This window comes from Sinocyclocheilus grahami, unplaced genomic scaffold, assembly GCF_001515645.1.
Source record: "Sinocyclocheilus grahami isolate Dianchi unplaced genomic scaffold, SAMN03320097.WGS_v1.1 scaffold97.1, whole genome shotgun sequence".
Lineage (NCBI taxonomy): Eukaryota > Metazoa > Chordata > Actinopteri > Cypriniformes > Cyprinidae > Sinocyclocheilus > Sinocyclocheilus grahami.
This window is the reverse complement of record NW_015505276.1, coordinates 1,858,864-1,874,637: the sequence shown is the minus strand read 5'-3', so window position 1 is coordinate 1,874,637 and position 15,774 is coordinate 1,858,864. Positions and strand designations below refer to the sequence as shown.

The window sequence follows — 15,774 nt, the reverse complement described above, 5'->3', positions numbered from 1 at the left end:
TAAAAAGAGGGAAAGAAGAGGTCAGATGGCTGGACTCAAGCAAATATTTTTTTCAGCTGATGTACTGTGCTGTTTAAGTATGTAAAGGATTTGATGTCTCATAACAAATTTAAAAACGGATACAAACTATGTGCCATTAATCCAGTCTAGTGTAGCTTACTCTGGCTGGATTAAGATACATTCTCATATAAAGGTTGTACGCAAAATCTTTTAATGCTAACAAAAGCTTTTTCACAATTGGTTTGTCTCTATGGTACGAACCTTTGAGGGTTGTGCAGCATTTGGTTTTTACAGGCTTTACAGACAGGTCGATACGTGGATAGATCTCTGACATCGACTCAAGCCTGCAGCAGAGGCTCTATAGTGTTTTAAAAAATAAGCACAGAATATTTCATAGTCATAACTCTGCACCTAGGCAGGCGGAGAGCAGAAATATTTAGTGGTGACCTGACAAAATCCTCCTGAAAGCATTATTGATTCTCTGCCAGCTACAGTGAATCTGTCAAAAACAGAGATCAGGGACTAATGAAGCTCACTGAAAACTGATTTGTTACTTTCTGGGCAAATTTTGAGCCTAGAAGTCCATCTTAACATTAACAATGGATGGTCTGCCAAAATAAATCAGCTTCCTTCCTGCCATATGTCAAAGTTTATAACAAGTTTATAATCTACATTTTATTTTGAGAAAATCGTTTAGCTAGTACCCTCCTTTAATCATAACATAATCATAACATAACATAAAAAAATATCCGGTCACATTTTCCTTTAAGCAAATTCTGGCAGGTGAAATCCAAGAAATCTCAAGTGAGGACAAAAAAGTTGTAAGATATGCTTTATACATTGAAAAATTATTGACAATGTACCCTTATTGCCTGTGAAACCGCACCAAAATTTAACTGTTACCACATCTTAAGTCACAAAATTTCATGTACTCCTAATTTTCTCACCTTCATATACATTCCAGACCTGTGTGAATTTGTTTTTTTCTGTGTAAGACAAAAGAAGATATCTTGAGAAATGTCTCAGTGTTGTTGTTTTCTGCCTATATAATGAAAGTCAATTGAGTCCAATATTGTTTGGACCCTCAAATTCTTCAAAATATCTGTAATAATTAAAGAAATCAAAAGCCTTACATTATAATTTTTTTCCTTAAAGAATTTCTCCGCTTTCTGTCACTCTTGCCACTTACTTTACTCCTCTGGCAATCCCATGATCCCCTGTGCATGCCTCCTGCTCCCATAGAGAATTAATTGAGAACAGCCATTTGTCTCCGTGCCAGTGGGCCCGATCGCCATTATTAGCCTTCTAATGGTTATCAGCATTTTTCTTGTCTCTATTCTCAGGTGGGAAACTCATTGGCTAGTATGCAGGTCGGGCTGAAAGAACACCTGGAGCGGTTGGATGAGATATTTTCTCCAAGGGGAGACTACACCCAAACCTTGCACTTCATGCAGCAGATGGCCAACAACATTATCCAGCAGCTGACAGCCATGCCAGACACAATGAAGGTGCAAGTGGATTTGGCAGCCATCGCGGATAAAACTTCATTCATAGAGTACTACAGGTAAGCTGCCTTGGGCTGGTGGGGTAATAATGATGGCTTATTTATTGCACTCCGTGCTCTTGAAAACTTTTGCAACAGCATGTCCTATGTCTCATCAGAGGTCAGAGATAGTACAGCCCCATGCACTTTAGAGACTGCTGATGTAGACGTGGGTCTGAAATGTCTGAATGTTTCAAAAGCCCGTTCCTTAATCATGTGATCCTATTTTTCAGACTTCTGACCCTATTTTTTTTTACTTCTGACTCTACTACTCAAACATGTGACCCAATTATCTAAAAATCTAGCTTTACTCCTCAAACACGTGACCTTGTATTCCAAACTTCTGCCCCTACTCCTCAAATGCGTGACCCTATTTTCCAAACATCTTGCTCTACTTCTCAAACATTTGACCCTACTTTCCCAATTTCTGTCCCTACTCCTCAAACATGTGACCCTATTTTCCAAATTTCAAACCATATTTTCCAAACATCTTGCTCTACTTCTCAAACATTTGACCCTATTTTCCCAATTTCTGTCCCTACTCTTCAAACACGTGACCCTATTTTCCAAACATCTTGCTCTACTTCTCAAATATTTGACCCTATTTTCCAAATTTCTGACCCTTCTTCTCAAACATATGACCTTATTTTCCAAATTTCTGTCCGTACTCCTCAAACACGTGACCCTATTTTCCAAATGTCAGACCCTTCACCTCAAACATGACACTATTTTCCAAATTTCAGACCCTTCTCCTCAAACTCGTGACCCTATTTTTCAAACGTCTCACTCTACTTTTCAAACATCTGACCATGTATTCCAAATATCTGACCCTTCTTCTCAAACATGTAATCTTATTTTTCAAACATTTCACCCTATTTTTCAGATGTCTGACCTTCTCAAACATATGACCCTGTTTTCCAAATTTCTGATCCTTCTCCTCAAACATCCTTCTCCTCAAATCTTCTCCCTATTTCTCAAACTTCTGGCCCTACTCCTCAAACATGCAAGCCTAGTTTTTTGCCCTACTCTTTATACATGTGACCTTAGTTTTCAAACTTCTAGTCCTACTCCTCAAAACATGTAACCCTTTTTTTTTTTTTTTTCAAACTTGTGGATCAACTCCTCAAATATATGTCCCCATTTCTTAAACTCTCGCTCTACATCTCATAATTATGGCCCTACTTCTCAGAAATGTTGCCCTGCCCCCCCTCAACCTACTAACCCTACCAAAATCAAGTTGTTTTTAATGGAGCACTGCCTTAAAGGTGCCAGCTTTGGCTACTTGTTTATCTTCTATTGTTTATCACTACTACTGGATCTCATGTGGACTGATGTAGGTTACTTGTGCCCTTTTGGAGCTGTTAGTCTTGTTAAATTGATTTGTATGCCCTCCAAGAAGATTACATTTCCATTTTGTAGACCGGCACGTTATGAACTTGCAGTGCATGTATTGACGAGTAGCTAGTGTTTCAAGCAGCTAAAGGACTGTGCTATTGAGCAGCAATGTTCAAACGTCTCTTCCTCCATTACTCATGGGTAAATCTAATCGCCCAAGCTCTGGACTCCCTCCCTTGATTTATCATACACCTCCATATATTTCTCTCCCTCCGTCTCTCTATCTCTATGTCTCAAGATGTGTGGGCATTTTTAAGTCCTCCTGATGTAGGATTACTGATCGGATTGTGACTTGCCAGGCATTCCAGTAGCACACCAAACCATAGACCTTGAATCAATGCAGTACAGAAAATACAGTAAAACACCTGTTTTTAAACATTGGTTTCAATGCTCTAACATTAGTTCAAAAACAGTGCCCTACTACTGAATCTTTTATTGAAATATTATGCGTTCATAAAACATTTTTTATGGGATCAAATGCTATGCTTGATTACCAGAAATAACACCTTCTCAGAGTGAACTGTTTGGCAGATTGTTTGTTCTCACATACTAGGCTGGAGCTCATGAAATTCTTATGTGTATTTGGTCTGTTCAATTATTAATTGGATGGGAAACATACAACGGAAGATGGAAGAATAATTTGAGTGCTAGAAACACCCACTTTTAAAGTACTTAGAGACCTACTGGCAGTGTGCTCACACACATCTAAATCACACAGTAGATGAATATTAAATTCAGCACTGTCAACTGATTTAAAAAAAATCGAATGAGGTGACAGTTTAATTAATCAAATTATATGAAAATAATAGCATAACATTATTTGCTTAGAAAAGCAGACATATGTTGTTTGTTTGTTTGTTTTTATATTATTGAACATAACGTGCCTACAGTTGACATGAATCGATTTTGATTACAAGCAATTACTTTTTTAATCAAATTCTTTAGATTAGATTTCCTTTCTTTATTTGCTCCACATAAAACAAAATTGTTTTCAACATCCTCTACTTAATAATTCAGTACAAAACTATACGATAAGTAGCTAATAAATAAGAATACTATAGTACAAATAAAAATATATGTGCCTTTTTATATTATCTGAACACCTATTTCTGCTTTCATCTTTCATAAACCTACGTTTGTATATATATATATATATATGTATGTATATTTAAGAAATTCATACTTTTATTCAGCAAAGATGCATTAAATTGATCGAAAAGTGACAGTAAAGGCAGAAAAAAATATATATTTTAAATAAATCCTGTTCTTTTGAACTTTCTATTCATCTAAGAATCGTAAAAAAAAATGTATCACACATCTGTTAATAATAATCTGTGAATAATAAGAAATGTTTCTTGAAAAGCAATTCAGTAAATTAGAATGATTTATAATGACTTCATGTGACACTGAAGACTGGAGTAATGATGCTAAAAATTTAGCTTTGCATCACAGAAGTAAATTACTTTTTAATATATATTCAAATAGATTATTTTAAATTATAATATTGTTTCACAGTTTTAATACAAAGTTCTGGCATGAAACTAGATGGCGCAGTCCAAATAGATCTAACTCCGTATGACATAATGACATCATCATCACGTCACTGTATGTGTACACTCTCCTGTATCAGTAGCCAATGAGCTCACTACTCAACATTTAAATATTTGGCTAATGTTTGTGGTAGCAGTTTGCAGCACGCTCTAGAAACCCTCCACCTTCCCCAGCTCCACTTGTATAGATCTGCTACGGGGTGATTCATGTATACTATATGGGGGTTGTTCATGTTATATTTGCAGCAGCAGTATTTCTTACATGCTCACAGCAGCATGTTGTGGACGTATTGGCAGTCGCAAGTCTCGGTACTTGCTCTGCCGCAGCAGCATAGCAGATCTATTCCGCCAAGACCAAACACATTAACCTTGTCATGTACATTACCATGCAAATCACTCCGAGAGTTGTCATGACAAAACTGTTTTTTACTGTATTTTTGACCTTGGTGAGCATTAGAGACTTCTTTCAAAAAGATTTTACTTACCCAAACTTTTGCAAGGTAGTGTTTAATTTCATGTTTAACTTCACATCTCACTGTTAAGTCCTCTCTTTCTCTCATTTCAGTATTATGGTGTGTGGCGTACTGACCCTGATCATGAGTTGGGCGTCATTAGGAGCGGGCACAGCCACAGCTGTGGTAAGTTACTGTGTTTTCACATGACTGCTTACTTTAAACTCCCTTTGATCAGTGTCCAGTGACTATGAGTCACTTCATTCACTAACACTGTCCTGGATTTTTTTTAAGTGAATGTTTGTAAGGGTAGAGGGGCGTGAGCTATGTGAAACTCTTAGGAGATTATCAGGGTTCAGTGACTGCGTTTATGCGTCTCGTGGTGCATGCCAGTTTGAAAAGCTGATTACAAAACTCTGGTCATTTAAATTAGACAGTCCACTGGCTTAACGAATGTAAACAGCCATTCTCTCTGTGTCACTAAACAGGCCAATTTACTCTGTCGCATGTCTCGCCTCGGTCTTCATCTCTGCATCTAATAATAATAATAATAATTCATTACATAGATATAGCGCTTTTCTAGGCACTCAAAGCACTTTATATTGTCAGGGGGTATCTCCTCATCCACCACCAGTGTGCAGCATCCACCTGGATGATGCGACGGCAGCCATAGTGCGCCAGAACGCCCACCACACACCAGCTTATTGGTGGAGAGGAGACAGAGTGATGAAGCCAATTAGTATATATGGGGATGGTTAGGAGGCCATGATGATCAGAGGCCAATGGGCAAATTTGGCCAGGATGCCGAGGTCACACCTCTACTCTTTTCGAAAGACATCCTAGGATTTCTAATGACCACAGAGAGTCAGGACCTCGGTTTAACGTCTCATCCGAAGGACGGTGCTTGTTGACAGTATAGTGTCCCCGTCACTACACTGGGGCGTTAGGACCCACACAGACCACAGGGTGAGCACCCCCTGCTGGCCTCACTAACACCTCTGAAGATGCCTTATATTTAGTCTTGACTTGTAATACAGTAATTGGGTGTGCAAGTACCGTGCACCTAGGAGCTAAGTGCCTTGTTCATGATGTCACTGGGGTATTGAAGGGGGATCTCGTGTACTTTCCACTTCCTGTGACGCACTTACCTGACCTCAAACATGCCACTTTTCATTAGTAGTCCAAATCTTCAACTATGAATCCTCAACCTTGCTTGAACATGTTTATAACTAGGGTTGCAAAAGGGTGGAAAATGTCTTCTAAATTTCCATAAACTTTCCAAAAATCCCTAGAATACGCCAAAAACTATTTGAAAGTTTCCAAAATTTCTGGAATATTTCCGAAATTTACTGGACATATTCCACCTTTTTGCAACCCTATTTATAACCAACAAATGCTGTGAAAGAAATAGTAAATGTTATTTGCATTTTGTCAAGAAACATATGTTGTTATAAAATACAATGTCTTACTTATTTTAGCTCTAGTCTTTGAGTAGCTACACATTAAGAGGCAAACGGCGAGCATGACAGTGATTAGAGTAAGAGCCGACGCTTCAGTCAGCATGTCTGTGGGGAACAGAACTTAAGACTGCTCAATGAGGGGTCAGAGCAGAGGTCAGGCCCAGCAGTAAAGTGGATTACTCCAGCAGTGCCTGACTACATCGATTCCCTCCTGTTACTGATAGTAAGAGAGAGTGGAAACAAGCCTTGAAGGAACATGTGACTCTCACACCTGCATTTGTCCCTTTTTTATTTATTTCGGAGAGAATTTACCATCGGGACCACATGTGAAACACTGTGGTGGTTTTGAAACAACAAGTTTCTGTTCCAACAAACCACCATTGTCTTAACCTTACCTAACTAGGAAATGATTGGTAATAATGTCGCTTAAATCCCAAGGGCATCCTAGTTCTGAAATTAAAATCTGGTTGGTTTTGCCATCCAGTTTGTCACTTTTGAATCCGAATGCATTCAGATCTGAATGCATGAATGAGATTGTCAGAGCTTTGTCAGAGAGAAGATTATCAGTGCAGAAACATTTTAATTAGAAAAAAGTGTTCATGACACTTTCCCTCAAGAAAGTTTCAGGTTTCTTTGAGCCTTTTTCAATATCTGAGGTAACACTTCACTGTCTGTTCTTGCCGCTGAAGCCCACTAATTTAAGCCAGGCCATCCACAGATCTCTGCAATAGGATTAACCCCTGTTTGATCACCTTTTATGGTCCTGACTTTCAGCAAAGGTCTTAGAAACCCTGTCACATTTTGATACAAACGCCACAATCCAATATGTGTGAGCACTGCAACAGCATCCGCCAAAGGCTATGTGGCCTTTCAGTTTCTTTCTCTTGTTTTGCAGAATTGTACTTGTGAGCTTGTTGTTTGGTCTGTTCTAGGGCACCAGTGACTTTTGTGTCTCTCCTGACAAGTTCATTGTCAATCAAACCAAAGACTCCTTAAGTGCGGGTAAGTAATATTGCTCCATATGCCTGTGTCCTTTGCATGAACTAGATGTTTTTTAAAACAAAGTCATATCCTATACTCAATGTTTCCTCATAATGTAGTTTCACACAATCATTTTCCACACTCTCTGACATTTAGAATTAAACAGTTATTGCTACTTTACCTTTAAATGATCTCTATTGTAATTGGTGGCTTAATACTGAATAGCTGATATGTGGGCGGTCATATGTCAAAGCAATAGTTCACCCAAAAATTTAAAACTGTACTTGTCAAATGTACTCACTCTCAGGTCGTCAAAGATGTAGACGAGTTTGTTTCTTCATCGGAACAGATTTAGCGGAATTTAGCATCACATCACTTGCTCACCAATGGATCCTCTGCAGTGAATTGGTGCCGTCAGAATGAGAGTCCAAACATCTGATAAAAACATCACAATAATCCACAAGCAATCCACACGACCCCAGTCCATCAATTATCTTGTGAATTGAAAAGCTGTGTGTTTGTAAGAAACTAATCCATTATTAAGGCATTTTAACTTTAAACCATTTCTTTTTAATTATTGTGATGTTTTTATCAGCTGTTTGGACTCTCATTCTGACGGCACCCAATCACTACACAGGATCCATAGTTGAAACAAAGGCCTAAGGGTGAGTACATTTTCAGCAAATTATAATTTTAGGCTAAACTATTCCTTTAATGTGCTCATGATTAATGATGGTTTCCAAATGACCCATTTTGATGGTTCAGTTTCATTTAATGGCACAGACTGTAAGCATTTGAATCTTCACTTTGTTTCTGTGTCCCCTGCAGATATAGTGCACTATTACCTATACTGCAGCCAGAGTCTTCCCAATCCGTTCCAGCAGGTAAACGATTCCCCGGCACGTCAGCATTCAATTCCTCCCTGAACTCCTGACACAAGCAATTAACGGAGCTTACAGATTCATTTGACTTCTAATTGAGGCAAATACCCATGTTAAAGCCATTATAATGTTTCTGTAAATAATCTGCGTGACTAATTAAATTATGAATAGGCGATATGAAAATAAACTTTGATCAAAGGGGGTCTCTTTTGTCTGTAGTTTTGGGATAATTCGATTTGTCTGGCTTTCTCGCATTGCCTGTGGGAATCCTGTGAAAGCTTTTCCACTGATTTAGACGGTATTCTCTGCTGGTTAAGCTGCTGTTTTGGAGGATCTATTAAAGTAAATGTTCTGGGGGGATGTCATAAAGCAGATGTATAAGACAGATGTAACCATTAACCAAATTTAAAACCTTAATAATCGTTAATCCAGATGCAAGTGCATATCCTCAGCATGGATTAATGACATTTTACTTGTCATTACATTAACATAAGGCAGAACCTATAGCATGTCTATGTAGAAATTGTTTAGTTCAGTGGATCGACTGCCTTAGGTCACATGTTTGTCTGATTTGCTGTTGTTTTTGTTTTGCAGTCTTTGACCATCTTCCTGAGGTCTCTGACCACCATGCAGATACAGGTGCAAGGTTTGCTGCAGTTTACTGTCGCTGTATATCCCACCGCAGAGGTGAGAGTGCTGTCAAAGAGGGTTCTGCTTCACATCCTGTACGTCCTTTTTTCCAAACATTTATTTTCCAATTTGAATCATTTTAGAAAGATCTTCTTGGAATTCAGCGGATCTTGAACTCTTCAGAGTTCCATTTGCACCAGCTTACCGCCTTGCTGGACTGCCGTAGTCTGCATAAAGTGAGTCACCTTTGTACTTCAAAGTATATTTTAACAGTTTGCCAGGTTTAAGTCAGACTTCTATCTATTGCCAGTCTTGTTCACTGTTTTGTTTATTTATTTATTTGTATTATTATTAATTTAACCCAAAACTGCCTGCAATGACAAATAAGAGTGTTTATGATAAAGAACAGGAGGATTTTATTTTTTAAAATTTTGGTTTTTATTTATGCCATTTTCAAAATTTCAAAATGTAATGTCTCTAAAATTGTCATGTAGTGTGACCATCAAAAAAAGTTCCTTACACCTTCAATGCATGTAAGTGTCCACAAATTATTATTTTTGAAAACATATATATATATATATATATATATATAATTATTATTATTATATATATTTTTTAAATAAATAGTTTATTTGTTTGTTTATTTATTTATTATACAAATATCATATTCCTAATTCATACATAATATTTTTGGGGGAGTTGCACCACATGACATTTTATAACCTGAATTAACCTTGATTTTTCATAAAAAGGTTGACTTATCTATTGAAGAGATTTATGATGACCTTGGCGTTAGTGGATTTTTTTCTGCTTTTATGTTGGTGGCACTACTTGACTTAGATTTTGCGAACAAAAGTTTTTCAAATATTTTTACAATCTGTATTTGTTGATTTCATGTGGTTTTGAAAAACTTTTTTTTACCATTTCCAACCAACTATTAAATTTAATGTCTGTAAAAATGTTATGTGGTGTAACCATCGAGTATAAAGTAATAACATTTTCCTTACACCTTTAATGCATGTAATCATAATTCGTAAATGATATTATTTTCGAAAAGGTAAACCATATTATTATTTTTCTTAAGGTGACCTTGGTATAGAGGTCTATATTTTTCTGCATGTCGGTTGCACCGCTTAACTTCAATTTTGCAAACAAAAGTTTTTCAAATATTTACAAGCAGTGAAGCAGTTTTTTCTCTAATAAATAATACTACATTATTATCTCAGACTACTTAAAAACAAATAGGAAATATGTTTAGGTCCTGTGTTGATCTAACAGTGCTCTGGTCCTGCAGGATTATCTGGAGGCTCTGCTGGGTGTTTGCTATGATGGCGTGGAAGGGCTCCTGTATCTGTGCCTGTTCTCTCTGCTGGCAGCCTGTGCCTTCTGTGCCCTGCTGTGTGCCGTCCCACATGTCTGGACCCTCATCGCCATCAGGTACCATCCACCTTCCTGCCGTGTCATTGTAGTGCATGGCACCTGAGACCATCAGTGTGACTGACGTGTGATTGGTTGTCCTCAGGGACAGGGATTATGATGATATCGATGAGGAGGACCCCTTTAACCCGTCGAGACGCATCACACCGTATAACCCCAGCAGAGCTCAAGTTCACAGTTTCTGCAGCTACAGCAGCAGCATGGGCAGCCAGACGAGTCTGCATCCTCCACTGCAGGCCACATCCAGCACACCAGAGTACATGTGAGTGTGTGTGTGTGTTTGAGAGAGAGAGAGAGAGAGCGAGAGCGAGAGCTGTTGTTTTCTCTCTGTCTTTGCTGACCCACTTATCTTTCTTCCTCTCCTGCAGGAACCAGTCCATGCTATTTGAAAGAAGTCCGCGCTATGAAAACGTCCCGTTGATTGGGAGCGGTTCACCACCACCATCGGTATTTTGATTTCAATCTTCCATTTACTAACAGTTTTATTCCATTTTTGAATATTTGATGGTTTCTATATCACCAACCAGTGGTCTGTTAATGTGTTGCAAAACATTGTGCGGCAAAAATTTAAATGACTGTATATCCAACCATTATGCCATTCCACAATAGGGCTCTGCTGATACAATTATAAATCATTATATATAATATTAATATTATATTTAATTTATTTATTTTGTATGTAAATTTTCTTAAAATTTCTGAAGAGGTAGGTCATCTAATTGAGTATAAACTGGTTAAAACTGGTAAAAAATTTTCAACTCCATACCGTGTCTTACTTGACAAAAATAAAGCAAAGTTAAAATTGCAATCCAATACTTGTAATGTAATACATTATGATGTGTATCATATACTGAGGTAGTTGCGGATTTTTAGCACTATTACAAACCTGTATGACTTGCTTTCTTCTGCAGACCATAGAAATATTTCATTTCTGTCAGGACCACTATCGTCAAATATGATTGACAATTAGCATACAGTTTGGATTGACAGTATGGTTCTGTTCTGGGCAAGAACTCCCTGCGCATCCATGCATCCTAGCATGGATGAGAGCAGGGAGAGCAGCGATAACCCCCCCAGGGTAAACAGAACAGAACCAATTGTATTTGTATGTACACATTTTAGAATTAGTCTGATTCAAAGGAGAATCAGAAGGCTAAATCCTGACTGACAGAGGAGGAGTTGGGGATGAAGAAGGGTAATTAACTATTGAGCAATGCGAAAACTGCTGATACTACTGCGGGACCTTATATATGAATGCTTAGATAGGTGTCATATTCCTATAGGTAGATGGGGCTCAACTGAGAGTCAGCTGATACGAGCTTGACTAACGTGACGTGCCAGAACTAACGCTACGCTTGATTTTTGGTCAGTTATTCTTTTAATTATCACTTACACTCAACTATTCAAAGGTTTTGGGTCAGTAAGGTTTAAAAGAAAAATAAATTAACACTTTATTCAGCAAGCATCTATTAAACAGTAAATATTATTTTTTCATAAAAACATTTTGAAAAAATATATATAGTTTCATAATATAATATAAACTGATAAGTACCATGACTGTTTTCTGCATTGATAATAGCAAAAAATGTTTTTTGAGCTTGAAATCAGCATGTTAGAAGGATTTCTGAAGGATCATGAGACACTGAAGACTGGAGTCTTCAGAGTCTATCAGTGATGCTGAAAATACAGTTTTCATCACAGGAATAAATTACATCATAAAATATATTCAAATGGAAAACTGATTTTTAAAAGGTTAATATTTCAGAATTTTCTGTTTATATGGGATTTTTCATCAAATAAGTGCAGCCTTGCTGAGCATAAGAGACTTCTTTCAAAAACATTAAAAAATCTCACCGACCCCAAAACTTTGAAAGGTATAGTGTATATTCACCATAATTCTTAATTATGGTGAATGTTATATTAGATCCAGTATGATTTCATTAATGTAACCCGTGTCTAAGGTTGCTTTGTGTGATTGTGGTGTTCGAGATCATGAGAACTGAAGCTGAAAGTAGACATGGAGCATTACTGCCCCCTGATGTTTCCATTTTTTGTTGAATATCCTTGCAGTTATAAAGGGAAAAAGGAGAAATTACTATTCATTTTTAATGAAAATTAATTAAAAACAGTCCTGTCTTGATTTAATTCGAAGCCAAATTGTCCATCAGGCTTGTGCAGATTGTGAGCTGTAAGATGAATCATAAGTGAAAGGGTGTAATTGAGAGGATCATCTAGTGAGTCGTGTTGGTTGAAGCATTGCAGGAGGCGTACAACTCATCACAGGACAGTCTTCTGTCTAATGAACCGATTCCCAGCTTCATTTTTAACTGTCAAGACTCTGTATTCACACAATGATATTTCACAGCTAATTGAGTTCTTTTCCTGTCTTTTATCGCATGTGAAGTTATATCCTCAGACATTTAGAAACAGTAAGTGTGCCCCTGTCCCCCCCTCAACATGACTTTGTCCACGTTTCCTTCCTTTGAGGATATCATCACCCACTTCATAAACATTCTGTACATCCCTTTAAAATGTAAGCTGTTGTCTTTTGCCAAAAATTCATCAGTGTTTTCCCAACTCACCTCAAGTCCTGTTCACACATACAGTGATTTCATTTCTGGAGATCATTATTATTTCCAGTACATGCGCAGAAATGAATCACATAGAGCAGTGAAATTGCTTATAGTAACTCCTCCACCTTGCCAACACCCACAGTGTTTGCAAGTCCTCCTGGCAAGTTAGTATTTTCATGTTCAAGTCTCATTGCATATATCGAAATGTGTATGTGTCTATATACACATATGCACATACGTTTATACATTTTTATATATGCATATATAGAAATCAATATACGCTGCAGTTCAAAAGTTTGGGGTCAGTTTTTTTTTCTTTCTTTTTTGAAAGAAATCAATACTTTTATTCAGCAAGGATGTCTTAAATTGATTTAAAAATGTGTTATTAAAAGACTTCTTAGAATATATTTCTATTTTAAATGAATACAGTTCTTTCAAACGTTTTATTCATCACAGAATCCTGAAAAAGTATCAGAGGTTCCAAAAAAAATTATAATTTAATTGAATTTTAATTGATAATAAAATTGATAATTTAATTGAATTTTAATTGATAATAAAGTTTCCAACATTGATAATACATTAGCATATTAGAATGATTTCTAAGGGTCATGTGACACTGAAGACTGGCCTAATGATGCTGAAAATTCAGCTTTGCATCTCTGAAATAAATTATACTTTAAATTATATTCAAATAGAAAACCATTATTTTGAATTGTAATAACATTTCACTAATTATTGTTTTTTTTCTGCATATTTGATTAAATAAATGCAGCCTTGATAAGCATAAGATACTTCTTTAAAAACATAAAAAATCTTACTGATACTAAACTTTTGACAGTGTGTGTATATATATATATATATATATATATATATATAATTTTATTTTTATTTTTTTGTATAGTTAAGTAACTTGTAAAGTGTCTGACAGGAAGTTTAGGACAGTGGTAGTGACTGCATCGCTCCTCATTTGCATAAAGGCGCTGGCCACGCCCACACCACATTAAAAATCTTTGCTTTACCTTATTTCACAGCAAAACATCAACTCTTATGAAATTTTTTTTATTTTTCTCGTTGCAGATCTCTGTATGGGCTTGAGGGACTGTTTTTTACACATGCTAGTATCTAATGTCAAACACCTTTAACATCTGTTTCTTCATTCTTTCTTTAACAACCGCAGTATTCGCCCAGCATGAGGACCACCTACCTGTCTATGACTGATGCCCAAATCAGACACTTCGGGACAGACGTCCAGATTTAGTTTTCCTGCTTCCTCGTCCTCAAGAGGTCTCCAGCAGCATGAGATGCGTTCCTTTAATAAGCCAAGTACTGTAGACTGAGATCTCTCGTCTCATCTCAAAGGAGGACACCTGTGGATGTTAAAGCACAAATTATAATGCATCAAAGGGAGTTCTCAAAGACTGCATGCCATCCAAGTCTCATCTAAAAAGGCAAAGGATACCTCAGAGGTTTATGGGTGAGCTCTGATCATCTAAATATTCGCTTATTCTCCTCAGGGGCTCGCCAGATCATTAATAAATAGTTTTCTGTGATAGCAGCAAACTGGATCAGCCTGGTGTTCGAGATTCAGGTTTTGATTAGCACTTCAGCTTAGGGCATGCAAATGGTGATTAATAGCTTAAGTAAATGATAAAGAAAAATAATGGTTTCATTTTACCACACAAAGGCCTTGAGCTCGATTATGAGCCTTTAATTAATATACACTGACTTTTAAACAATAATGTACAGTATGTGGAAAATAATGTGTTTTTTAAACCTTAAACCGCATAAACACATTTTATTACACCAAATACACAAAATAATGTTCTTTTTAGCAACATCATATGACCCCTTTAAATAGATGGTTAAATAGACACCAAATGATACAGAATGAGAGAAATGATCAATTGAACGGGCTTCTGTGATGGTCTGCTATGATAAAGATGTGTTTTGCATGAGGGAGAAGGTGTTTTGTTGGTGCCTCTCTTTAAATATAAATGTCTGTAATCTAGTAGACAAATATGTCTGCTATTCATTTCAGACTATATTTATGAGCCTCACGGCACAGAACAAAGATCAATATTAATCATGTTGTGCAATGGTAGATACGGGGATGAACAGACAGACTAGTTGTTTGGTTCAAGCTTCTTAACGTGTCTTTGTCTGTATGCCTGTTTATTCAAACTAGATCAAAGCTGACAAAGCCTATTTTTCTAGTTTAAGCGCTTTTGTGTGTTTCCACTGATGTACTGTATAGTAGATCTGGCAATTTCTAAAGAAATTATTGTTATTGAGGTTCACAATGCTGCTGTTCAGAACGGCAGGTGTTTATTATCCCAGTGAATGAAAAATAATAAAATTAGATTAGATTATACATGTTGAATTCTACCACTATTACTGTCTTTATTTGTCATAACATTTCAAAAGTGCTGTTTTTTTAATTATTGCTAATGTAATACTTTTTTGTGACATTTGATTAAATAAATAATTTTTACTGAAAGTTAAATTTTTATTATTCTTAATTTGTGCTGTAATAGAAGGCTGCTTCTATCGTGGAATTTTAAAAAAGGGAAAAAAAGTAATTGCGACTTCATCTGGCAGTTCTCACAATTCTGAGATTGTCGCTTTTTTCTTTAAATTGTGAGTTTAAATCTCACAATTCAGACTTCCTTCTCTCAATTGCGAGTTGAAATCTCGCAATTCAGTTTTTTTTTTTCTCTGAATTGCGAGTTATTTTTAAGTAAAAACTGTAATTGCAACTTTTTATCTTGCAATTCAGACATTTTTTCTCAGAATTACACATTCATATCTCACAATTCTGCATTTATATCTTGCAGCTCTCAGAATTCAGAAGTCAAAATTGTGAGATATAAAC

The 15,774-nt window shown here is 36.6% G+C and overlaps 1 protein-coding gene across 1 annotated transcript in view; it reads left to right on the top strand.

Annotated features, from left to right (window-relative positions):
* The window catches only part of LOC107587999 (protein tweety homolog 2-like), a 50,916-nt gene extending 36,290 nt beyond the window's left edge, over positions 1-14,626 (top strand). Inside the window, exons 4-14 of the mRNA XM_016275981.1 lie at positions 1,344-1,564; positions 1,663-1,664; positions 5,032-5,126; positions 7,333-7,402; positions 8,210-8,265; positions 8,857-8,949; positions 9,036-9,128; positions 10,187-10,329; positions 10,415-10,591; positions 10,698-10,776; positions 14,080-14,626. Of these exons, the coding sequence (XP_016131467.1) occupies positions 1,344-1,564; positions 1,663-1,664; positions 5,032-5,126; positions 7,333-7,402; positions 8,210-8,265; positions 8,857-8,949; positions 9,036-9,128; positions 10,187-10,329; positions 10,415-10,591; positions 10,698-10,776; positions 14,080-14,160 (1,110 nt within the window). The 3' untranslated portion in view covers positions 14,161-14,626. The remainder of the gene's footprint in view (positions 1-1,343; positions 1,565-1,662; positions 1,665-5,031; positions 5,127-7,332; positions 7,403-8,209; positions 8,266-8,856; positions 8,950-9,035; positions 9,129-10,186; positions 10,330-10,414; positions 10,592-10,697; positions 10,777-14,079) is intronic.
* Positions 14,627-15,774: the final 1,148 nt, after the last annotated feature.